The sequence below is a fragment of the Halichoerus grypus genome, chromosome 6 (genome assembly GCF_964656455.1).
Source record: "Halichoerus grypus chromosome 6, mHalGry1.hap1.1, whole genome shotgun sequence".
Taxonomy (NCBI): Eukaryota; Metazoa; Chordata; class Mammalia; order Carnivora; family Phocidae; genus Halichoerus; species Halichoerus grypus.
In genome coordinates, this window is record NC_135717.1 from 40,111,591 (window position 1) to 40,134,462 (window position 22,872).

A 22,872-nucleotide genomic window follows, 5' to 3' on the forward strand; every position below is an offset into this window, starting at 1 on the left:
TGCCGGGCCGGCGCGTGCCCGTGGGCGCCGCGGCGGGCGGGGCGGGGCTCGGCATCCTCGGCGCCCCCGCCCGGGCTCGCCAACCGGATTGGCTCCCGGCGCCGGGAGCGCGCGAGGGCGCGGCGCGTAGAGCCGGGCGGGGGGCGCGCGCGGCGCCGCCGGCGGCCGCGGAGGAGCGCGGGGAGGAGGGCGAGGGGAGGGAGGAGGCGCCCGCCCGGCTCCCTGCAAAGCGGCCTTATTTATCTGGGCACTGCCTCAGCCTCCCCGGTGGGAGGCTCGGGGCAGCCGATCCTCTCCCACCGGGGAGCTCCTCTCGGGCGCGGCCGAGGGGGCCGGCCAGGCCGGGGCGCGGGGCGCGGCAAGGCCCTGCCGGCCAGGCCAGCACCTCGGCCGCCTCCCCGCTTCGCCAGCGCCCATGCTGGGCTCCCCATGACGAGAAGACGCCCGGCGGACAGCGTGGCATGAGCCAGGTGCCCGGGCCGAGGTAAGGTGTGTGCACCGGGCCAGGCTGCGGGGCGGGGAAGGGGCCAGGCCGCGCCATCGCGGCGGCCACAATGAGGATTGGGGAGGGGGCTTCGGAGGGGGCCGCCACCCCCCCCCACGGGGTCTCACATAGGCGCAGTCCCTTCCCAGGCCCAGGTCACCGGGCCTCTGGCCCTGACAGGCCCTCCCACAGATCCTGATCCCAGCGCCGCCTGGTTGAAGCATGCTCCCCAAAGCAACTGGACCAGGGCTGTGGGCTGGTGCCACCTGCCTACAGCCCTGGGGAAGCAGAATTGCAGGCCCCGAGCCCACCAGGTTGGGTGAGGTCCTGGACTTCCTTTGAGCTCTGAGCTCCCCTCCCCACCCAACACCATGAGCCCCTGGGCCTATGAGACAGGTGTTAGATACAATTACACTCCGGGAGGAGCCATGCGGATGCATGGCCGGGGGCTAGTCTGCCCTGGGCACCTGGGCCTGTGTGGAGCTGCCACAGCAGGAGAATGAGAGGGAAGGCCTGGCCATGTGCCTGTTCTGGAGGAGGGGTCGGGCTTTGGCCAAGGTTGGAGGGCTTCAGAAGGAGAACTGGGCACCCTGAGGCTTGCTGGGTGGGGGGGTCTGGCCTCCTGGGATTTGGGGGGAAGAGAGCCCCCACCCATCACCCCAAGAGGAAAGAAGGCCTAGCTGTTGGAGCCTCAGGGAGCCCATGGCCCAGTGGCCACTCCTCTAGCCCCTCCCGGCCTCTGCACAGGAAGCCTTCCCTCCAAAGAGAGAGCAGATGGCGGATGCCGCTTCACCTGCCCACTCGGTCAGTCCCCTCCTGCTACCCGCCACCTCCTAGGCCCCTTCTTTCAGCCAACCCCTTTGAGCAGAGGCCTGGGCTGGGACTCTGGGAGGGCCAAGGCTTGATGGAGACTTGCTGGCCTGGCAGGAGATGGCCATAGGGCTGGACCAGGTGCTGTGGGGAGGAGGGAGATCCAAACCCCCATCATAAACCTGGGCAGCGCAGGGCAGCCTGTTCAGGTCCCAGGGGGCCCGGGGACTCAGCTGCCTGCTATCTCCACTACTCGGCTCCCCTCGTCCTCAGCCACCTCTTACTTGGGCCAGGCAGGCCTCTCAGCACCTATAATGCTGGGCAGGCCCACTGGACAGGCGCTCCCCTCCAGTTCATGCCCACTTCTAGAGCACTTCAGTGAGTCCCATCTCCCAGTGCAATGAGAAAACAAGTAGTCCTGAGGCCAGGGGACCTAGGCCCCTCAAGACTACTGGCCTAGGCCCAGCAACCCTGTGCTGCTGAGAGCCAGGGAGACACTCACCCCAAGGTGGGGCACTGCTCAGCTGCCTGCAGCCCCATCTTGTCACACGTGGGTGCTCACTGCTGTGTTTCAGAGGGGAAGAGTGGAGGTGGCAGTGAAGGAAGGCTCTGTGGGCTAAGTGGGTGGTTCAGCACCTTCCCCACCACTGACGAGGAGGAGCTTCAGCCAGACCAGCCACAAAGAGTGGGCTTGGGCCACACGGCCTCACTTGGCAGGGAAGAGGGGGAGGGTTTGAGGCAGCCGCCCAAAGAAGCAGGCACTAGATGCCCCCAGTCTAGGCACTGGGGGAGGGGGGTGCTCAGATCCTTCAGAGTAGAAGAACCAAGATGATGCTTGGAGCCCAAGCTCATTCCCCAAAGTGCCCAGTCTCACATGGCTGAGCTGTCCTGAGCGTGACCACAGGACTCGGTCTGATGAAGCACCAATTCTGGTCTCTTTTGAGGCCACGTGCTCACTTCCTGGAGCCCCTGGTGCACGGGTGGGGCAGCTTGCACCCCAGAAGCATCTCTGAGCTGGGGGCGGGAAGGGAGCATTCTGCTGGCTCATGTGCAAAGTGGCTGTGATGTGAATGTGCCTGAGTCACGGGGCATGGAGTTTGTCAGCCCGTGCTGTGTCCCCAGTCCCAAGCTACCCTGGTTGTCACAACTGTCCCTGGGGCTGTCACCGCAGATCAACCTGATGTGAATTTCTCTGGCTACCCACGCCCTGCCCAGCTCCACGGCCCTCAGTGGGTGGGCAGGGAGAAACGGTCAGTGCAGGTCCTATTGGGGCCAGACCGCTCCAGCGCTCCGGGCAGGCTGTGTCAGACTGAGCATCAGAGATGAGGGAAGAGATCTCTGAGTTGGGAGCCATGAGGACTGGGGGGTTTCCTAGGCATGAGCAGTCCAAAAGGAGCGTGTCCTGGGAGTGAGCATGCAGCTTGCAGCCTCTGGAGTGAGAGCAGGGGCACGACAGAGACAGTGCTGGGAGAGACCAGCAGCCCAAGGTCCCGGGCTGGGAGGACACAGGGGACTGAAGAAGCAGAACAGGGCACAGAAAGGAGGGAAGTACCCCTGGCCAGCAGCAGGCTGGCTGGATGCCCAGCATTGCCCTCTGCACCTCAGGGCCTGAGTCAGGCAGGGAGTCAGACAGACTAGGGGTCCTAGGATCAAATCCCAGCTCTGTGCAACTTCTGAAAATTCAGTCCCCGACTCTCCCTTTCCCCACTTGTGGTCAGGAAGTGTGTGAAGGGCTTGGACCAGCAATAGGGGAGTGGCACTGGGAAGAGCAGGGCAGGACCAGCTCCTCCCTCCCTTCTGGTGGCTCCTGTCCCCTCCTTGGATCTGGCCAGATTATGGGGGATGGGCAGCCAGCCTCCTTACCGTGCAACTCCCAAAGTGGGGACTCAGCCAAAAACGAGGTGTAAGCTGTCCTCTTCCCAAGGGTCTGAATAATTGCAAGGCTCACCCCAAACGCCAGGTTCTTGGGAGCCTTTTCAGAGTCTCTGGCACCCAGACTCTGGCCCACCCTCACTGTGGACACTGGCCTCTGTCACAACCAAGATTAACAAACTGAGCTACACCCCCCTACCATCCACCTGCCCTCTTCTGAATCTGGCCTGTCCTCCACCAAGCCTCCTGGGTCCCTGGCAGCCATACCCCTTTCTTCATGACCCTGCTGACTGCCATTCCTCATTCATTCATTCATTCATTCATTCATTCAGCAAGCATTCAGAGACCATTCAGCCATGGTGCTGCCTGTCTTCAAGAGGTCCTTAGCCAAGGGAAGAGACAGATGGGTTGACGTAATGACTGAGACCCTGGAGATGCTTTTCTTGGTGCTGGGGAGTCCCACAGTGGGAGACAGGGGATGGCAGTCACACTGAGGTGTGGAGGATAAGGAGCTGGCAGGGTTAAGAAGCAGGGAGGCCTCCTGAGCCAGCAGGGGGACCAGCATGTGCCCAGGCAAAGAGAGAGAGGGGAGGAGGAATACTGAACAGCAGGTCTGGCTGGACTGTAGGGTCAAGGCTGGGGAGGAGCCAGAGGTGAAGCTGTAAGGGCAACATGCTAGGTCTCGGGGCCCAGTGACTTGACAGCAAAAGAGGCAGCTCCTCTCAAAGCCTCAGCGTGGACATCTGCAGACTGTCAGCCTGGAAGCCACCAAGTTCTGGAGTCCTCCCAGGAGACTTGAGCCCCCGCAGCCTATCCCAGGAGGACCTCCTCCAGAATTCCGCTCCACACGGAGGCACAACACACCAGGGGCTGAGGCTGAGAATAGTGCAAGTTTGGCCATCTTTTTAAAACGCCTCTTTTCCTAGCGTTAGCTCCTGGTGCTTATTTCTAAAGGAGGAGGCAGTCCGCATCAGATTGGCAGCGGCCCCTTCCCCATCCTAACAAGAAACTCCGGGCAAGTCTTCTGAGCCTCACTGGGCACAGTGGGGGCAGTAGCAAGTACCAAAAGGGTTGGGGTCTCAGCCTATCTGGCTGGGTGGATGGGACAAGGCATAGGGGCACTTGTCCCAGCTCCCTCAAGAGACCTCTTGCCTAACTGACAGGAAGACCCATCTCTGACCACAAGCTCAGTTCTCTCCTAAAGCTCTGACCCCTGGGCTAAGCTGTGGCTATTTCCAGTTTTGAGCCACGGAGCAAGGGATTCTCAGTCTGGGTCAGTGAGGCTGGGGTGTGCAGCTGGAGTCCAGCAGGACCATGGACAAGGTCGGGGAGCGGCAGGGCTGCCTCCAGGAAGAGGCAGCTCCAATCCGGGGCACAGCAGAAGGGCTGACGGACTGGGAGGGCAGAGCCTTCTGGCCAGGGATGTGGGTGTGGGGATAAAGGGCAGCCAGGCCTCGGACACCCCCCCAGGCTGAGGCCATCCTCCGCCTGGCCCCTCCCTCCCGTGGGCTCTCTCCACCGGCTGGCTTGTTTTCACCAGCTCCACCCTGAGGCCTGAAGAGTGGGGATGGGACTGTGGGCGTGTGCAAATGTGAGCTCCGGTGGAGTGGGGGTAAAGAGCCCCGCAGATGCCCGGGGCATCCACGTGCATCCCCCCCAATCAACTCAGGCACTCCACGTGCACACCCCATGGCTGGTGCATCTTTAACCTAAATCGGCACTGCTCTGGAGTTATTTCTCCCCTGGTGCCACCTCCGCCGCCTCCTCCGGATCTTAGCGGAGCGGGCGGCTTCTCGCCCCGCCCCGTCGCCTGCAGGGCCTCTCCCTGCTGAGCTGGGTTTGCCGGGGCCGGCCCCCACTCCGCCCCCACCAGCCGCTGTCCGCGGTGGAGCCCGCCCGGGCCTGGCCTCCGAGCACGCGCACAGCGGCTGCAGGGGCGCTGTCCATGGTGCTGCGCTCCGGGGCCGACCGAGCGGCGCCTGGTCTGCGGGAAGGGGCAGAGGCTGGGTGCGCGGCGCGCCCCGAGCCCTGAAATCATGGCGCCCCGCTCCGGCGACACAGAAGGTATTCAGGCTGGGGCTGCCTCTCTGAACCCAGCACAGCCCACAGGAGGGAGTCCACAGGACAGCCTCTCCCCTGCTCCCTGCAGAGGGGACCAGTCGTGGGCTTCCTCCTGTCCCTTACACGATGGTCTCCTCCTCACGTACTAGTTTTAAGAGATCTGGGGCAGCCCTCGTGTCAGGCTGCCCCCCCCCATCTGCCACCGTGGGTAAACTGTAACTCCTTGGAGCCTCAGGTTACCAATCTGAAAGTGGGGTTAACAGTGGATTCCCCCCTCCCCTCGCCAACACACACATACACGCGCACGGCTGCCATGAGGCTGGAACACATGATTATCCCAGTGGGTATTCAGCAAATGTTACAAGTGTCGTGTTTCCGCCAGTGTGAGGCTGCCACTATCTGGCCATGAGCTGCAGTAAGGGGACAGCCAAAGTGGGGGAGTCTCCCCTGGAGTCTCCCCACCTGGCCCGATGTGGACTGCGAGCCTGGGGGCTCATGGCTGCCAGGACAGGAAGGCCTTTGGACCCAAAGCTGGGTTGGCAGCCATGAGGGCCACGTGTTCTAGTAGACCCCTGGTCCCAGCCTAGGTCTGCAGCCCCTCCCCAGATGTGGAATGCCAGCAAGGGTTGTCCTGTCCAGGGCTTGGAAGCCAGTGGGGGGCATGGTGCTGGGTAGAGCAGGGCAGGGCAGCCCACTTCCCTCCTTCCCAATGGTTCCTGACCCCTTCCCCCAAGGCGGGCCATGGGGCTCAGAAGCAGCCTCCATGCCACTTTCCAAATGCTCATTGTGAGCCATGCACTATGCGTAGCCCTTTTTTAAATTTTTTTTTATTTTTTTAAATTTTTTTTTAAAGATTTTATTTATTTGACAGAGAGAGAGAGACAGCGAGAGAGGGAACAGAAGCAGGGGGAGTGGGAGAGGGAGAAGCAGGCTTCCCGCTGAGCAGGGAGCCCGACGCGGGGCTCGATCCCAGGACGCTGGGATCATGACCTGAGCCAAAGGCAGACACTTAACGACTGAGCCACCCAGGCGCCCCTATGCATAGCCCTTTGCACATGTTGTCCTGTGGGGTGGATCATCCCTTCTCAGGCTTCAAAGTAAGGAAAAAAGAGGCTCGGAGAAAGGAAGTGGCTCATTGAGGCCACAGAGCCAGGGTGTGTGACCCCAGAGCCTGTGCCTGAGCCCCTGGGTGCACTGCCTTTCCGCTGGATATCTGGAGTGGGGGTGGGCAGGGGAAGATCTGGAATGTGGGGCAGATGGTGGCACTGTGAGGGTCCTGCTGTCCCCCTCTCCAGGGCTGTCTGTGCTCAAACCCCTCTGCCACCCATTCACAGCCTGAGAGGGGGAACTGTGGGTGGGGGTCCAGTCCCACCTTGTGAGGAACTCCCTATAAATAGGCTTCCACAGCCAGCTCTGGTTCAAGCCTCGGCCCCCCCGCTTACTGTGACCTTGGGCAAACAGTTCATGCTGCTTTGTTTTCCTCATCTGTACAATGGGCACGGTGTTCATAGCAGCATCGTGAATGGGTTGGATAGAGGATTAAAGTGACAGTACGTGTCCAGGGCTCACTGTGCTAGCATCGTACATAGTAAACTCCTGTCCTTTCTTTGGGTAGATTATGAACCATGGAACCTCCAGTAGCCACTGAGATTCCCAGGGGTTGGTATGTGAGTCTCAGACAGGGTACTGGAACCACTCCATAGAGCGAGGATGGCACCCCATAGTGGAGGGGCCCGAGACCACCCCAAACCATGTCCCTCAGTTTTCCAGTCCCTGCCCAGTGGAGGTAGGCCTGGCAGGCACTGACGGGGGACATCAGGGTAGTAAAGGTGAAGGGAGCAGTCACGAGCGAGTGTCTGTCTCTGCCTGCCTCTTTTCTCATCTCTAAAATGGGAACCATAGTACCTAGGTGTCAAAAAAGATCTGTGAGGACAGGTTGAGCTCAGTGCACACAGTAGGGGCTCAGGGAATGTCATGGTCATCAACAGCCCTGATCTCCTGTTGCTGCTCACACTCAGAGACGGAATGACTTGGATTCAGATCCTTTATGTTGGGTGGTTCTGGGGGTGCCATGGGAGGAGATGCCCTGGGATGGGGAGCCCAGCTCTGGTCCCACAGCAACTCATGACCCCCTCCCGGACCCCGTCCGCAGATCGCGCGAGGAAGATGTCGAGCCCGGGTGTGGACGGCGACCCCAAGCCTCCATGCTTGCCTCGCAATGGCCTTGTGAAGCTGCCAGGCCAGCCCAACGGCCTGGGTGCAGCCAGTATCACCAAGGGCACGCCAGCTGCCAAGAACCGCCCCTGCCAACCACCTCCCCCACCCACTCTCCCACCACCCAGCCTGGCTGCCCCACTGCCACGGGCTGCCCTGGCTGGGGGCCTGTGCCCCCCAGCAGGGCTCCCCCTTGGTGGACCAGCCTCAGCCCCAGTTCCCGGGCCCCCAGTGGAGCGGCCACCACTGGCCACAGACGAAAAGATCCTCAATGGCCTCTTCTGGTACTTCTCAGCCTGTGAGAAGTGCGTGTTGGCCCAAGTGTGCAAGGCCTGGCGGCGTGTGCTCTACCAGCCCAAATTCTGGGCAGGCCTCACACCTGTGCTGCACGCCAAGGAGCTCTACAATGTGCTGCCTGGTGGCGAGAAGGAGTTTGTGAACCTGCAGGGCTTCGCTGCGCGGGGCTTTGAGGGTTTCTGCCTGGTTGGCGTCTCCGACCTGGACATCTGTGAGTTCATCGACAACTACGCCCTCTCTAAGAAGGGTGTCAAGGCCATGAGCCTCAAGCGCTCCACCATCACGGATGCTGGCCTGGAGGTGCGCCCCACCGTTGGCCTGGAAGGGACAGGGATGGGGTGGGCAGGGCCAAGCAGGTGCAACTGAGCTGGTGTGTGTGGGGGGGGGGGGAAGGGCTGCCCCCAGAGGGAACTTGGGCGTATGAGGAGCAAAGTAGCTGAGGGAAGGGCCGGTGCTCTGAGGATCATGGCTCTGGGGTGAGGGGAAGCAGGACTGGTTACATAATTTGGGGGACCCAGTCCAGAATGAAAAATTCAAGTCCCTTGTTCAAAGATGACTAAGAATTTCAAGACAGCAACATCAAAGCAATCAATCAAATGGGAGGCTCTTCTAAGCTCAGGGCCCTACATGCCTGTGAGGCCAGCCTTGGGTGGGGAGGGCGCTGCCAGGGAGCAGGTGCACGGGTCAGAGGAGCCTCTGTGCTGGCAGCCCCTTCCCCAGGGCCAGGACTCTAATCATCAAATCATAACACCAACTGCTCCCCAGCACCTGCTCTGGGGAGGCCCTGAGCTCCCAGCTCCCCTGTGCTCTGCCTCTTAGAATGTTGCTGTGAGGTGACAAACACACTGTAAAGTGCACTTGTCACGGCGCAGCTTGATGCATGTTTTACACACGGCTACGTTCGAAAACCCTGCTTCCTGCCCCTCAGTGGGCTCCTGCCACCCTCACCACGCCCTGCTGCCTGCTCGCCTGCAGGTGATGCTGGAGCAGATGCAGGGCGTCGTGCGCCTCGAGCTGTCGGGCTGCAACGACTTCACCGAGGCGGGGCTGTGGTCCAGCCTGAGCGCGCGCATCACTTCGCTGAGCGTCAGCGACTGCATCAACGTGGCCGACGACGCCATTGCGGCCATCTCGCAGCTGCTGCCCAACCTGGCCGAGCTGAGCTTGCAGGCCTACCACGTGACGGACACGGCGCTGGCCTACTTCACAGCACGCCAGGGCCACAGCACGCACACCCTGCGCCTGCTCTCCTGCTGGGAGATCACCAACCACGGCGTGGTCAACGTGGTGCACAGCCTGCCCAACCTCACAGCGCTCAGCCTCTCCGGCTGCTCCAAGGTCACCGACGACGGTGTCGAGCTCGTGGCGGAAAACCTGCGCAAGCTGCGCAGCCTCGACCTTTCGTGGTGCCCGCGCATCACCGACATGGCGCTCGAGTACGTGGCCTGCGACCTGCACCGCCTGGAGGAGCTGGTGCTGGACAGGTGCGCGCGTCCCCCACCCACGGGACACTTGGAGGGCAGGACCGGGGCGGGGCGGGGCAAGGCCGGCAAGACCTTCTAAGCAGGGAGCCTAGATTAACGGACAGACCTGTAGCTGCGGAGCCCCGAGGAGCGGGTTGAGGGGCGGGCCCTCAGAAACCCCGGACCTAGAATGGGCTGTAACTGCCAAGCACCTGGGTAAGGGGCGGAGCCTGGCTGGGGGGAGGCTGTGCAAAGGGAGGAACTATCCTAAGTGCTGCCGGAGGGGACGCCCTGGGAAAAGGAGGAAGGGATCGGGGCTAACGCGCGGGGCGAGGTGTTCTGAAGGTGGGCAGCGCCCTTCTGTCGCCCCCACAGGTGTGTACGCATCACGGATACTGGCCTCAGCTATTTGTCCACCATGTCCTCCCTCCGCAGCCTCTACCTGCGATGGTGCTGCCAGGTACCAGCCTTTCCCGCCTCCGAAGATTGAGGAGTAGGCAAGGGGAGGTGGGGGACTCGGGCAAAGCCCCCGCGCACACAATCCGCTGACCTGCCCCCGGCGCCCTCAGATCCCGTGAAGAAGTATGGGATCCCTCCACACCCACCCGGGGTCCTCACCGCCACTCTCCAGCTGCCTCCTGGCTCCTTGCGAAGCCGAGAAACCCCCGTTTTGAACCCCGCCCCCTGCCCCTCCAGCAGCTCCAGGCCTAAGGCCTGACCCCAGCAGTGGGCTCCCCCAGGGCGCGAGCGGAGGTCCTTAACCCGCCCCGCCCTCCCGCCCAGGTGCAGGACTTCGGGCTGAAGCACCTCCTGGCCATGAGGAGTCTGCGTCTCTTGTCTCTGGCAGGTGAGACCCCACCCCACCCCACCCCCACCTACTCCGACTCCGCCAGCCCTGCCGGGTCCCTCGCACTGATTCATACCTGGCGCTGAGTCCCGGGGTCCCCGGCCCCGGTCCAGACGGAGACGCCGGGCGAGCCCCGCCCAGCCCGGCCCCGCCCTCGCGCTGCTCTCGGGCCCCCGCGCGCTCAGCCGCCGCCCCGCCTCCCGCCCGCTGCAGGCTGCCCGCTGCTGACCACCACGGGGCTGTCTGGCCTGGTGCAGCTGCAGGAGCTGGAGGAGCTGGAGCTGACCAACTGCCCCGGGGCCACCCCCGAGCTCTTCAAGTACTTCTCGCAGCACCTGCCCCGCTGTCTCGTCATCGAGTAGCGCGGGCCTTCCCGCCCCCGGCGCAGGAAGCCGCCACGCTCCCGGCGGGGACGCCTTCTCCCGGCCCTGCCCTCAGGGCAGCCCTCGCGCCCGCGGCCCAGCGCGGGAGGCAGGGCGAACCCAGTGAAAGCCCCGCCCCGCGCCCCTCCTGGCCCCGCCCGGGCCGGGAGGGGCGGCGGGCGGGCCCAGCCCCACGCACGCACGCACACTCGGGGACTCTGTGCATGCCCCTCGTGCCCGCACTGCACGCCCGCCCTCCACCGCACCACAGCCGCCTCCATCTTTCGTCCGCCCGTTGGGGGAGGGCGGGGGCGGGGCTCGGTCCTAGGGGGGCGCTTTGAGCTCTCCTGACGGCCCCCCTACCGCCTTTCCCGCCACACCCCGCTCTGTCTCCCCGCTGTCCCCCCATCTCGGGCAGGGCCCAGAGGGATTGAGGGGAGCTGGGTCCCCCAGGACACAGGGGCCAGAAGAGCCCCAAGGGCTTCCCGCATCTTCCACTGCACCACGCCTGGAGCCCTCGGAGGGGTGCGAGGGGGAACAGGCCACCGCCAAAGCCATGGCCCGCCAAGGAGCCCAAGTCCCACCCCCCCTTGCCCCAGCTCATGCCAGCCTGACCCAAGAGACCTCCCCTTTTCCTTGCCCCCGTGTGAGGCAGCCCCCTGCTCGCCCCACCCCCACCTGCAGGCCTACAGGTCCTTGGGCCAGGCTAGGGAAGAACTGTGTTTGAGGGAGGAACAGACTGGCTGACAACCATCTTGCTATAATCAACATTAACCCAGCCGGCTGTAGCTTACCTCAGCTGCAGGGGGGATACAACCACCTTGAGAGACCACAAGCTGGAGTGGCCCTCAGGCCCCACAGGCCTTGCACGCAGTCCTGAGTGGACCCCACACCACAGCCCCTGTAGCCACCGGGGCCCAGCCTCCTCAGTGCCACACTGCATCCCAGGCGGGTCTCTGTCAGGTGGAAGCTGGACAAGCAGGCCCAGCCAAGACTCAGGATCAGCGCCAGCAGGCAAGTCCAGTCTTATAAGTGGCCAGCACACCCTCAGCATCCAGAGGAGGGAGGGCTCCTTTCGAGCTGCCCCCCTCCCCTCCCCAGCTTCCCACACCTCCGCCTGCCCAAAGGGGCTCTGGCCATGTTCTGTCCAATCCCAAGACACATGTGAGTCCTGGGGGGATGCTGGCACATCTTGGCAATTGCTGAGGAGGGGGCTGGGACCCCTTCCCATCCCAACCTTGGAGCCCCAGGAAGTACAGTGCCCACACCCAATCTTGGGACACCCCCCATCTGGTTGGAAGAAAGTAACCAGTTTCCAGAGAGCCAGAGAGTGAGAGAGAGAGCGAGAGAGCGAGAGAGCGAGAGCGCACGAGCGAGCGAGCGATGCTGTTGAAGCAGAGAAAGAGTTCAACAGCCCAAAGATTTCCCTGTCCTGGAGTGCCCGCAGGAGGCTCCGGGGCTGAGGTGGTCAGGAGCCAGTTTCTTCAGCCCCTCCTCCTCACAGCTCCCTAGTGGGGAGGAGGCAGCTGTCCATTTGTCCAAAGTATTAATGCAACTGAAGCTGTGATATTTCCAACAATGTAGGAGGAAAAATTAAGGGGAGAGAGGAAAACAAACAAAACCAACCAACCCCTAAAACCATTTTCTTATTGTACATAACGACCTCATTCTCCTGTATATGCGGAAGATATAACCTTATATTTGGTAAGTGTTTCTTGTGCTATTTTATCACGTGACCTGTTTATAAAAATATATATTAAAAAAGTTGTAAAAACACGCGTCTGAGTTGTTTTTAGGTCATCAGACCATGGCAAGGGAAGGTGTATCCGCTCTGGGCGGCCCCCAGGCTCTGCATTCTTGTGCACCTCTCCACTCATCAGACTTACTGGTTCTTTCAACACGTACAGGCCGTGCCACGTACCAGACTGGAAACAGCAGTGACCAACCCAGAAGGTCCTTAACCCTTCATTGCCTATGGGGGAAGTGAATGATGCTAAAGTCATTACATATAATATTAACCTCAAAATATTCAGCTTCTTGGGGCGCCTGGGTGGCTCAGTCGGTGATGCGGCTGCCTTCTGCTCAGGTCCTGATCTCAGGATTCTGGGATCCAGCCCCACATCGGGTTCCCTGCTCAGCCAGGAGTCGGCTGGCCCCTCCCCAGTCATGCCCGCGCTCTCTTTCACTCAAATAAATAAAATCTGGGGAAAAAAAAAAAAGATCTAGCCCACTCTGCCAGAAGAGAAAAATGAGCTTCCAGGGCGCCGGGACAGGCGCACCGCAGGCTGCGGGGTTCCCATCAGGGGAACCAGGGTAGACGACTGGAGGGATTCGGACTCGTCAGGAGTGGCTGGACTTGCTGGGGGAGAGATGGGCACGAGTATGAAAACACTGTGGCAAAAAGGCCAACCGCAGAGGCGGGACCGGGGGAGCCCCGCGCAGCGCCTCTACCTCCGTCTCCCCCAGCTCAGCTCCCTGATCCGGAACGCTTGCGGTGCGAGTGCCCGCTTCTGGTGAGAGGCTGGCAAGAAGGGACCACTTCCGGCGAGCAGGGCGGCGGGGAACGGGAAAGAGAAGGGCTGCTTCCGGCGCGGCGGTTCCGGCCAGGCCCGGCCCGGCAATTTTAGGAAATGGTTCTGGTGCCCGCGGAGGGAGAGGCTTCTCGGAGCCCTCGGGCCGCGTTCCCGCCGCCTCCGCTCCCCGGCGCGCGCCGCTCTCAGTGCTCCGCGCCGCCGGCCTCCCGTCCGGCGCGCCCGGCCAGTGCCCTCAAGCTCCCTAAACAGCTCGGCCCTTGACGTCCGTGTGTGTCCCCCGCGCCCCTCTGCCCCTCCCTGGAGGCCCCGGGACGCCCTGTGTAGACTGGGGGGACTCCCTCGCTTCCTTGCAGGGACTGCCTGGCCGAAAGCCCAGTCAGTGACCACCCAGATCTGTTCGGGGGATGGAGCGGTGGCCCGGGCTGGGACTGACCAGGTAGGGTCTCCCGGGAAGGCAGACGGGACGGCTGAGCTCCAGGGCATTGATGTCTCCTTCTCACTGAGTAGCAGCGAACTGTTCTGGACGGGCTCGCCCAGACTGACCCGCCCAGGACGAAGCAATTTTGGGGGCCCCAACCAGGGTGAAGGGTCTGAACTGACTGGCCCCTCCAGGCTGACCAGGCCAGCCCACTTCACCGACCTCGTGTCCCCACCCCCCCGTGCAGCCATGGAGAAGATGTCCCGAGTGACCACAGCCCTGGGTGGCAGCGCGCTGACGGGCCGCACTATGCACTGCCACCTGGATGCACCAGCCAATGCCATCAGCGTGTGCCGTGATGCGGCCCAGGTGGTCGTGGCAGGCCGCAGCATCTTCAAGATCTATGCCATTGAGGACGAGCAGTTTGTGGAGAAGCTGAACCTCCGTGTGGGCCGCAAGCCCTCACTCAACCTGAGCTGCGCGGACGTAGTCTGGCACCAGATGGACGAGAACCTGCTGGCCACGGCGGCCACCAATGGCGTGGTGGTCACATGGAACCTGGGCCGGCCATCCCGCAACAAGCAGGACCAGCTGTTCACAGAGCACAAGCGCACAGTGAACAAAGTCTGCTTCCATCCCACTGAGGCCCACGTGCTGCTCAGCGGTTCCCAGGACGGCTTCATGAAGTGCTTTGACCTCCGCAGGAAGGACTCTGTCAGCACCTTCTCGGGTGAGACCCTGGAGGCGGGTCGGGCAGGTGGAGAAGTGCATCGTGTGCATCAGAGGTCTTCAGATATGCCCCCAGAGAGCACTAGAAGAGTGGATGAGGGTCAGCACGGGAGGGGCAGGATATGGGACCAGGGAGAGGGCAGAGCCTGAGCAGACTACAGCCAACCTGAGCTGCTGAGCAGAGGGTTTGTTTTGCTGCCCAGAGCTCCAGGCCACTTCACAGCAGGAAGCCCACCGGGACCTCCAGGGTCCTCAGCTCAGGGATGGAGAGGAGGTGGGGTATGCTGCCTGGCACCCTTTCCCAGCAGGCCCAGCTCCTTGGCAGCTGGCCTTAAGCCACCTATCCCTTGTGCACCTTGAAGAGACCAAACAAAGCACGGGGCAGAAGCCTCAGTCGCCTCAGAGAATTGGGGGCCTCTTTAGACAGACCCTTAACTACCTGTGCTGTGGAAAAGCTAGAGTCCTTGAAGGCTCTTGGGTGGTGGTCCATGGGGGTGGACATAGACCTTTAAGGTCTCCAGTCCCGTGGGGCTGACCCAGCTGCTCCAGCTCAAGGTGAAGGGATGGGGCAGAAGTTAGGGCACCCTCATCCAGGCCTCCTTGGGCCTCCCTTAGGGGAGTGCGTACAGATAGCACAGTGAGGCTCCTGTTTGCTCACTGCTCCGACAGCCAGTCCTGAAGCCGGGCCACTGCTCTGTGCAAGAACTGCTGTCAGAAGCACAATCCAGGGGAGGATGGAGGTCCAGGTTTTGGGTTCAAAAACTACACGGTGCCTGGAATCCTGCTTCCCGGCCTAATCTACCCTGTCTTCTCCGTGAAGCCTCTCCTCGCCACCCACCACCCCAGGGCAAGCTTAGCAATGTCTACCCCACCTTCTAGGCCTCCCCACCTTGGCCGCGGGCAGGCATATGACTGCAGTCCACAGTCTGTCCAAGGCCTCCACCATTGGCCACTCTCTCTCCCGGAGCCCCTTCACCTTCTCTCTCCATTGACATCCTGCCCACAGGCCAGTCAGAGAGTGTGCGGGACGTCCAGTTCAGCATCCGGGACTACTTCACCTTCGCATCCACCTTTGAGAATGGCAACGTGCAGCTCTGGGACATCCGGAGGCCTGACCGCTGTGAGAGAATGTTCACCGCCCACAACGGGCCTGTCTTCTGCTGCGACTGGCACCCTGAGGACAGGTGTGGGGTGACGTGGCGTGGGGGCACGGGCGGCAGGGTGGGATGGGTGGGCTCCTGGAGGGGCTGCCTCCAGGCCTGTGAGGCAGAGAGTGGGGAGCCATCCTATCCCCGGAGAGGACCCTGAGGGCTTCGTGGATCTATTGTAGGGGCTGGCTGGCCACGGGTGGGCGTGACAAGATGGTGAAGGTCTGGGACATGACCACGCACCGTGCCAAGGAGGTGCACTGCGTGCAAACCATCGCCTCAGTAGCCCGTGTCAAGTGGCGGCCTGAGTGCCGCCACCACCTGGCCACCTGCTCCATGATGGTGGACCATAACATCTACGTGTGGGACGTGCGCCGGCCTTTTGTCCCGGCTGCCATGTTCGAGGAGCACCGCGACGTCACAACAGGCATTGCCTGGCGCCACCCACACGACCCCTCCTTCCTGCTCTCGGGCTCTAAGGACAGCACACTGTGCCAGCACCTGTTCCGTGATGCCAGCCAGCCTGTTGAACGGGCCAACCCCGAGGGCCTCTGCTATGGCCTCTTTGGGGACCTGGCCTTCGCCGCTAAGGAGAGCCTAGTGGCCACCGAGTCTGGGCGCAAGCCCTATGCCGGTGACCGGCGCCACCCCATCTTCTTCAAGCGCAAGCTGGACCCTGCCGAACCTTTCGTGGGCCTCGCGTCCAGTGCCCTCAGCGTCTTTGAGATAGAGCCTGGCAGTGGCAGCATGAGCTGGTTCGTGGACACCGCCGAGCGTTATGCCCTGGCTGGTCGGCCTCTGGCTGAGCTCTGTGACCACAATGCAAAAGTGGCTCGGGAGCTTGGCCGCAACCAGGTAGGTGAGGTGGCCCAGGGACCATGACCTTGGGGGCTCCCCCAACTGCTCTACCCAGACCCTGCCCTGGGTTCAGTGCTCAGCTTTGGCGGCTGCCACCACCAGCCACCACCCTGGTACCTGAGGGTACCCAGTGCCATCATTGGGGTGCAGGCTTGAAGCCCCCTCTTGTGGCTCATTTTTGCTTTTGGATTTCCCAAGGTGTCTGACCCCACAGAGGCCCACATAGCTTCTCATTGTCTTCCTGGGACCACAGGCTCATTTCCATGTTGGCTGCCTTCAATTTCTGCTTCTTCCTATTCCCTCGTAGGGTAGAGACTAAGATTTTTGTCTTTGGCATAGACTTCAGTTTCCCCAGCTGCGGTGGACCAGGACATTGGGTGCCTGGGGCAGCTGAACATTGAGAGTTTGTGGTTCCATCCAGGAGTGGGGGAGGGGGGGTGCATGGCATGCCAGGAACCCAGGCCCCTTTTGAGTGCCTGGCGCCCGTCCCTAGGTAGCACAGACCTGGACCATGCTGCGGATCATCTACTGTAGCCCTGGCCTGGCGTCTGCCACCAGCCTCAACCACAGTGTGGGCAAGGGCAGCTCTTGTGGCTTGCCACTCATGAACAGGTAGACATCTGGGGGTGGCTCTCCTCAGAGGGTGGGGCTGTTGGAACCCATCTACCCATTGGCCTTCCCTACCCCCAGTTTCAACCTGAAGGATATGGCCCCAGGGTTGGGCAGTGAGACCAGACTGGACCGTAGCAAGGGTGATACACGGAGCGACACGGTGCTGCTTGACTCCTCAGCCACACTCATCACCAATGAGGGTAGGCTGGGGGGCGCACAGGGCATTGATGGGAGCGGGGCTAGGGCATCCCAGAATCAGCTCCTCTGGAACGCCCCCCGTCTCTGTTATGGGCAGATAATGAAGAGACAGAGGGCAGCGACGTGCCTGCAGACTACCTGCTGGGCGACGTGGAGGGCGAGGAGGATGAGCTGTACCTGTTGGACCCGGAGCATGCACACCGTGAGTCGGGGCTGGGGGTGGGGCTGGCCGGTGGGGCCAGCGGCTCAGACCCCATCCCTGCCTTGCAGCAGAGGACCCGGAGTACGTGCTGCCCCAGGAAGCCTTCCCACTACGCCACGAGATCGTGGACACTCCGCCTGGCCCCGAGCACCTGCAGGACAAGGCCGACTCGCCCCACGTGAGCGGCAGCGAGGCTGATGCGGCTTCCCTGGCGCCCGTGGACTCCTCCTTCTCGCTCCTCTCCGTCTCACATGCTCTCCACGACACCCGGCTGCCCCCTGACTTCTTCAGTGCCCTGGTGTGTGACATGCTGCGCTTCTACGCCGAGCAGGGTGACGTGCAGATGGCTGTGTCCGTGCTCATCGTGCTGGGCGAGCGCGTGCGCAAGGACATCGACGAGCAGACGCAGGTAGGTGACTGGGACGGGGGAGGGCCTCCCTGCCCGCCCCCAGGACTGCCCCCCGCCCCCAGCGCGCTCCGGGGGGAGCCCCCCAGTGTGCCCATCTCCAGACCTCTGCCTCCCTCCCCTCCCCGCCAGGAGCACTGGTACACGTCCTACATCGACCTGTTGCAGCGCTTCTGCCTCTGGAACGTGTCCAACCAGGTGGTGAAGCTCAGCACCAGCCGCGCCATCAGCTGCCTCAACCAGGCGTCCACCACTCTGCACGTCAACTGCAGCCACTGCAAGCGGCCCATGAGCAGCCGCGGCTGGGTCTGTGACCGGTGCCACCGCTGCGCCAGCATGTGCGCCGTGTGCCACCACGTGGTCAAGGGTCTGTTCGTGTGGTGCCAGGGTTGCAGCCACGGCGGCCACCTGCAGCACATCATGAAGTGGCTGGAGGGCAGCTCCCACTGCCCCGCGGGCTGCGGCCACCTGTGCGAGTACTCCTGACCCGCCCGCGCTGGGCTCGGGGCGGGAGGGGCTGGGCGTGGCAAGCCAATAAAGGAAGCAGGAGCCGCAGTCTGAGGCTGCCTGTCCCCCGCCACTCGCGCCGCCGATGGCCCACGCCCTGCGCCGGGCGACTCCGGTGGGTGGGTGGCAGCGTCGCCATGGGAACTGGCAGCGGCCGCTAGCCCCTCTCCCGCGGCCTTCGCACCGCCTTCCGAACAAACCCTCCCTTCCGGGGCGGGCCAAAGGAACTGCTTCCGGGGCGGGGCCGGCGTCGTTGCCGCGACGATGGAAATCCCGGCGTGCTTCGCGGCGGCGGGCTCATGGCGCCGGGGGCGCGACTGCTCTTCCTGCTGGCGGTGTGGACGCTGGCAGCTCTGGCCCGGCGCGGCGCCGGGGAGGCGGGCGATGGAGGGTGGTGAGCGGCGCCGGCGGCCGGGGCGGGCCGGGGCGGACCGCGGGGTGGGGCGGGCCGCTGACCCGCTGTGCCCGCAGGCAGCGGCCCGGGTCCGGGGCGCCGGCGGCCCTGGCGGAGGAGCAGCGCTGCGCCGTGGAACGTCGGGCGGACCTCAGCTACTCCGAGTTCGTGCAGCAGTACGTGCGTCCCCTCGCACTGGCCACCCCTCCCACACCCCAGTGCGTGTCCCCCGGAGCGCTGCTGTCCCCACTCCCTTGTTTGCCGACCCGTCCGCTCGGGCCCCCCTAGTCCGCCCCCCCCTTTCAGCTAACGCGGATGGACGAGGCTGAGACCTGGCCGTGACTCTGCCCTTGCAGCTACGCCTTCTCCAGACCCGTCATTCTGCAGGGGCTCACAGACAACTCGGTGAGTGCTGGCGCCCCTCCTGGCCACTTGTCAGCCGTGCTGGGCCCGGCCCTTGAGTCTCTTCCCCACCCCCTCAGAGGTTCCGGGCTTTGTGCTCCCGAGAAAGGCTACTGGCTTCCTTTGGGGACAGCGTGGTTCGGCTGAGCACTGCCAATACCTACTCCTACCGGAAAGGTGAGTTGCCCCACCCTGCAGCCCAGCCTGCTTGCCAGCATCTTGCAAGTAGCTTCGGCCAGTCCTGATCAGCCCCTTTCTCGCAGTGGACCTGCCCTTTCAGGAGTATGTGGAGCACTTGCTGTATCCCCAGGACCCTACCTCCCTGGGCAACGGTGAGTCCAATTTGGTTGGCCATGGGCTGGGATGGGGGCACCCAGGTGCCAAGATCTCTGCGCCTCCCATGTTCTTTGTTGGCAGACACCTTGTATTTCTTTGGGGACAACAATTTCAGCGAATGGGCATCGCTCTTTCAGCACTACTCCCCACCACCATTTAGTCTGCTGGGTACCACTACTGCTTACAGTTTTGGAATCGCAGGTGGGTACTTTGTAAAGCGGATTTGGAAGGGAAGGGAAGACTATAAGTTGGGTTACCTCAGCAACTGCTCATAAATGACCCCACAGGAGCTGGTTCTGGGGTGCCCTTCCACTGGCATGGGCCCGGGTTCTCAGAGGTGATCTACGGCCGCAAGGTCAGCACAGGATGCGGGCTGGGGCTCGGGGCTTACTGACTGCAACAGAGTGACCTTATTGCTCCCATCCTCAGCGCTGGTTCCTATACCCCCCTGAGAAGACACCCGAGTTCCATCCCAATAAAACCACGCTGGCCTGGCTTCAGGACATGTACCCAACCCTGGCACCATCTGCAAGGCCCTTGGAGTGCACCGTCCAGGCTGGTGAGGTCAGTAGGTGGCAGAAAGGGGCCAGGCTGGACCAGACGCCACCAACTAATCCCTGTGCCCCACCCCCACCTCCCAGCAGGTGCTGTATTTCCCTGACCGGTGGTGGCATGCCACGCTCAACCTGGACACCAGTGTTTTCATCTCTACCTTCCTCAACTAGCCAGAGTGGGCGGCTGGTGAGCCCAGCACACACCAGCGCACACCCCTAGAGTGCTCACAGATTTTATTACAGGACAGTGGTGGCAGCAGCCCACCCTCACCTGCTGTTTCTGGCCCAGATGGGGGTGGAGGTGGGGCTCACGGTCCAGCAGCAAAACTGATGGGGGGGGGGTTGGGGACACCAGGGCAGGGATCTAGGGACACCAACTATGTACAGGAACTGGAGCTACTGCCCCAAAGCCGTCCTGGGCCAGGGCACTAGGCAAGGCGGGCAGCCCTGGCCCTTGCTCAGCCTCAGTAGTCCTCCACCCAGCCGTTCTCGGAGATGAAAGCATCAATGACCTCTTTCATGGCCAGGTTGGGGATGAGCTGTTCCTGGGTCAGGGGGCTCCGGGTGACAGGGTCAAAGTGGCCCACGCGCTGCAGTGTGCAGTGACAACAGGATCAGAAAGTGCTCAGTGGTTATGGGTCCTACTCCCAACACTTTGTGGGCCCTCACCTGCAGATGCTCCTCAATGTCCTTTCGGTCATAGGTGATGCCGCTGGGCGTGATGCACGGTTCCCGCATGAGCTCAAAGCTGATCTTGCCACACAGATAGTCCGGGATGTCTCGCTTCTGCAGCATATGGGGTGAGGTCAGGCACCAGGATGGGGACGCTGGTCCAACTCCTGCTACCCAGAGGACAGACAGCTTACCTTTCTCTTCTCATCCACCTGGGAGAAAAGCTCATCCATGTCTGCTAAATACTTGTCCTGCGAAGAACCAAGCAGCTACGCGTGGGCCAGATGCCCCCTCCCCCTCCCCTGGGCACACCCTCCCGTCACAGGCACGCAAACATGCACACATCCACACGTGGGCTGGGGCACCCTCACATGCTTGGCCTCGATGCAGGCCTGCTGGGCCCGGATGTGGCCATCGTCCTCATCACCCTCGTGGTTCCGCTGACATTCTTCTAGTTCCCTGGGGGTCAACCAGGAGCTAGTCAGAAATGGCTCTGGCCAGAAGAGATCACACTCCACCCCAACCTTGGGCTCATTCAGGTCTCGCCTTCCCTCCATCTCCTGCTTGCCAGTATTGGCCTTCAATAAACACTTGTGTTCTTGACTCAGAGTTAACCCCGGAGTGCTGACTTGGGGCTGGGTGGGGCCCTGGAGCCTGCCACTACCACAGCCCACCTCTCCCGCTCGGCCACAATAAGCCGAGTGAGGTAGGAGTGCAGCTCGTTCTCCTGGTGGATGCGCCGCTCCTCGATGCTGTTCCAGCGCTTCTTCTTAGCGATGCGCAGAGCACTAGGGATGTCATCCCCAAAGTTGAGCCGTTGCTCCTTGGCCAGGTTGTAGGCTGGGGGAATAGGGGCTTCAGGTCACCTGGCCAGTCCATCCACCCGGTCCCAGGCGCCCCTGTAACCTGACAACCTGTAGGCCCACCTCGCTGCAGATTGGCAATGGCCTCATCATAGCTCTCCATCTCTAGCTGGCACTGCCCCAGGAAGAAGTGTGCCTTCACAGACTGCCCGTCCAGTTCCAAAGCCCGCCGGCAGTCTGCCAGAGCCTGCTCATGCTGCTGCATCTTCAGGTAGCACAATGCCCGGTTGGTGTAGTACACTGCCACCAGGGGATTCCGGGTCTGGGGACCAAGGCCAGGCCAGCCAGCATGAGGGAGTGAGCTCTGTGCTCCTTCTCCGTCCTAGGCCCTGTCCTAGGTCCAGTTTAGAGCCCACGGCTAGAATCAAGACACCAGAAACTTCTCAGCTTCAAAGCCCCTGCGTACTGAGGACTGGTGGAGGATGAACTCCCGCTCCTGAGGCCTGCATGAGCCCACCCTCTTGACTCCCAGCAGGTCTTGTAAATCCTAAGTTTCTCAGACCTGTGGAGATCCCCAGCTTTGGGCCTGGAATTCTCAAGGAACAAGGATCCCTGGTCCTCGGTCTGGGGGCCTCAAACACCTTGAAGCTCCCACCCGCCACACTTCTCCAGCAACCAGCAGTGGCTCGAGAGCCGCAGCCCTGACCCGACTGAAACAAGATCATCACTGAGCTCTCAGGGCCCAAACGCCCCCGCGTACGAACCAAGAGCCTCCGAAGGTCCGGTGGGAATGGCCGGGCAGGGGCTCCGGGGAGGACGCGGGGCCGAAGCCCGGGCCCCGCCCCCTCCCCTGGCCCGGACGCCGGTCCCTTCCCCCGGCGCGGGCGCACTCACGATGGCGCGGCCGTAGCAGGCCGCCGCCTCCGGGTACTTGCGGCCCACGAAGAGCCGGTTGCCCTGCTCCTTGAGCTCCTGCGCGCTCGGGCTCTTTTCGGGGCTTCCGCCGCCGGCGCCCAGCCGCGCGCCGCCCTCCTTCTCCTCCTTGCCCTTCATGGCGCCGCGCGGCACAGCCTGGGCTTTGCTCCCAGGCTCCGCGTCTGGCCCGCCCTACGCCCGCAGCCCGAGCCCGCAGCCCGAGCCCCCGATCCGCTCGGGCCCGGTCCAGCGATCCGCCACCGGAACTTCCGGCCGCGCGGGGCGGGGCCAGTGGGGCGGGCGGACGCGCGGTAGGCGGGGACGCGCATGAGTCCGACGAGCCGCGGGGGAGGGGGGGAAGGAGGCGGAGCCGGTTGGGAGCATGCGCTCAAGGCAAAGCGACCCGCGACGTCAAGTCCGGAGCAGCGCCAGGACGGCGGCCCGGCAGCTCTCGGCTCCGCCCCACCGAGGCCCCGCCCCGCGCGCGAAGATGGCGGCTGCACGCGGGCTGTGGGGCTGTGAGGCCTGGAGCCGCCGGGCCGCCGTCCTGGCCGCAACGGGGAGGTGCTGTGGGCGCGCGCGGACCGCTAGGGGCGGCTGGAAGGCCTGGACCGATGACAGGGCGGGGGGGGGCGGTCAGTAGGGCGGACGACCCCCGTTGCCCGAGTCTCCGTCACCGCCCTTCCCCAGGCACCGAGAGGAGTGCCTGCGGCCACCGAGGGCCGAGCGGAGAAGCACGTGACACGAAACGAGCTGGAGCGGCCGCGGGCGTGG

The 22,872-nt window shown here is 63.0% G+C and overlaps 4 protein-coding genes and 1 long non-coding RNA gene across 13 annotated transcripts; 3 read left to right on the top strand and 2 right to left on the bottom strand.

The window, feature by feature from the left end:
- The first annotated feature begins 163 nt into the window (after nt 1-163).
- FBXL16 (F-box and leucine rich repeat protein 16) lies at nt 164-12,186 on the top strand. 2 transcript variants are annotated; one of them, XM_036083457.2, is made up of 6 exons: nt 164-489; nt 7,380-8,038; nt 8,714-9,222; nt 9,577-9,661; nt 9,985-10,048; nt 10,262-12,186. In XM_036083457.2, the coding sequence occupies exons 2-6, from the start codon at nt 7,394-7,396 to the stop codon at nt 10,408-10,410; spliced, it is 1,452 nt and encodes a 483-aa protein (XP_035939350.1). In that variant the 5' UTR covers nt 164-489; nt 7,380-7,393; the 3' UTR covers nt 10,411-12,186. The 2 variants fall into 2 exon arrangements, with proteins under 2 accessions (XP_035939350.1, XP_035939349.1); XM_036083456.2 differs by having other exon boundaries at nt 164-484.
- On the bottom strand, nt 11,741-15,118 carry LOC144382312 (uncharacterized). 2 transcript variants are annotated; one of them, XR_013448965.1, is made up of 2 exons: nt 14,981-15,118; nt 11,741-14,173 (listed from the first exon to the last, which is right to left on the bottom strand). It is a non-coding gene; the product is annotated as an uncharacterized LOC144382312 (long non-coding RNA). The 2 variants fall into 2 exon arrangements; XR_013448966.1 differs by having other exon boundaries at nt 14,258-15,103.
- Nucleotides 12,974-18,070, top strand: WDR24 (WD repeat domain 24). Of its 2 annotated transcripts, none has more exons than XM_078075024.1 (8): nt 12,974-14,092; nt 15,098-15,275; nt 15,422-16,094; nt 16,591-16,709; nt 16,788-16,909; nt 17,005-17,109; nt 17,178-17,518; nt 17,648-18,070. In XM_078075024.1, exons 1-8 carry the CDS (start codon nt 13,612-13,614, stop codon nt 17,999-18,001), a joined length of 2,373 nt encoding a protein of 790 aa, XP_077931150.1. In that variant the 5' UTR covers nt 12,974-13,611; the 3' UTR covers nt 18,002-18,070. The 2 variants fall into 2 exon arrangements, with proteins under 2 accessions (XP_077931150.1, XP_035939342.1); XM_036083449.2 differs by having other exon boundaries at nt 17,181-17,518.
- A 191-nt stretch (nt 18,071-18,261) lies between these two features.
- On the top strand, nt 18,262-20,983 carry JMJD8 (jumonji domain containing 8). 6 transcript variants are annotated; one of them, XM_036083471.2, is made up of 10 exons: nt 18,262-18,416; nt 18,494-18,634; nt 18,773-18,821; nt 18,899-18,995; nt 19,082-19,150; nt 19,236-19,355; nt 19,442-19,509; nt 19,584-19,718; nt 19,796-19,895; nt 20,412-20,983. In XM_036083471.2, the coding sequence occupies exons 1-9, from the start codon at nt 18,322-18,324 to the stop codon at nt 19,877-19,879; spliced, it is 858 nt and encodes a 285-aa protein (XP_035939364.2). In that variant the 5' UTR covers nt 18,262-18,321; the 3' UTR covers nt 19,880-19,895; nt 20,412-20,983. The 6 variants fall into 6 exon arrangements, with proteins under 6 accessions (XP_035939364.2, XP_035939365.2, XP_035939370.1 ...); XM_036083472.2 differs by having other exon boundaries at nt 18,263-18,416; nt 19,799-19,895; XM_036083477.2 differs by having other exon boundaries at nt 18,263-18,416; nt 18,494-18,592.
- On the bottom strand, nt 19,926-22,375 carry STUB1 (STIP1 homology and U-box containing protein 1). Its single transcript, XM_036083468.2, has 7 exons — nt 22,078-22,375; nt 21,307-21,505; nt 21,055-21,220; nt 20,752-20,839; nt 20,575-20,631; nt 20,378-20,494; nt 19,926-20,298 (listed from the first exon to the last, which is right to left on the bottom strand). Exons 1-7 carry the CDS (start codon nt 22,234-22,236, stop codon nt 20,173-20,175), a joined length of 912 nt encoding a protein of 303 aa, XP_035939361.1. The 5' UTR covers nt 22,237-22,375; the 3' UTR covers nt 19,926-20,172.
- Between the last annotated feature and the right edge of the window lie 497 nt (nt 22,376-22,872).

Bases quoted from the DNA above. Each gene is read 5' to 3' on its own strand.
- STUB1 (XM_036083468.2), bottom strand. From the start codon at position 22,236: ATGAAGGGCAAGGAGGAGAAGGAGGGCGGCGCGCGGCTGGGCGCCGGC. The intron at 20,840-21,054 runs GTGGGCTGTGGT...GTTGACCCCCAG, and splicing joins ATTGTGGCCGAGCGGGAGAG to GGAACTAGAAGAATGTCAGC. The intron at 20,495-20,574 runs GTAAGCTGTCTG...CATATGCTGCAG, and splicing joins AGGTGGATGAGAAGAGAAAG to AAGCGAGACATCCCGGACTA.
- JMJD8 (XM_036083471.2), top strand. From the start codon at position 18,322: ATGGCGCCGGGGGCGCGACTGCTCTTCCTGCTGGCGGTGTGGACGCTG. The intron at 18,417-18,493 runs GTGAGCGGCGCC...CTGTGCCCGCAG, and splicing joins GAGGCGGGCGATGGAGGGTG to GCAGCGGCCCGGGTCCGGGG. The intron at 18,996-19,081 runs GTGAGTTGCCCC...CCTTTCTCGCAG, and splicing joins TACCTACTCCTACCGGAAAG to TGGACCTGCCCTTTCAGGAG.
- FBXL16 (XM_036083457.2), top strand. From the start codon at position 7,394: ATGTCGAGCCCGGGTGTGGACGGCGACCCCAAGCCTCCATGCTTGCCT. The intron at 9,223-9,576 runs GTGCGCGCGTCC...TCGCCCCCACAG, and splicing joins GAGGAGCTGGTGCTGGACAG to GTGTGTACGCATCACGGATA. The intron at 10,049-10,261 runs GTGAGACCCCAC...CGCCCGCTGCAG, and splicing joins GCGTCTCTTGTCTCTGGCAG to GCTGCCCGCTGCTGACCACC.
- WDR24 (XM_078075024.1), top strand. From the start codon at position 13,612: ATGGAGAAGATGTCCCGAGTGACCACAGCCCTGGGTGGCAGCGCGCTG. The intron at 16,710-16,787 runs GTAGACATCTGG...CCCTACCCCCAG, and splicing joins GGCTTGCCACTCATGAACAG to TTTCAACCTGAAGGATATGG. The intron at 17,519-17,647 runs GTAGGTGACTGG...CCTCCCCGCCAG, and splicing joins ACATCGACGAGCAGACGCAG to GAGCACTGGTACACGTCCTA.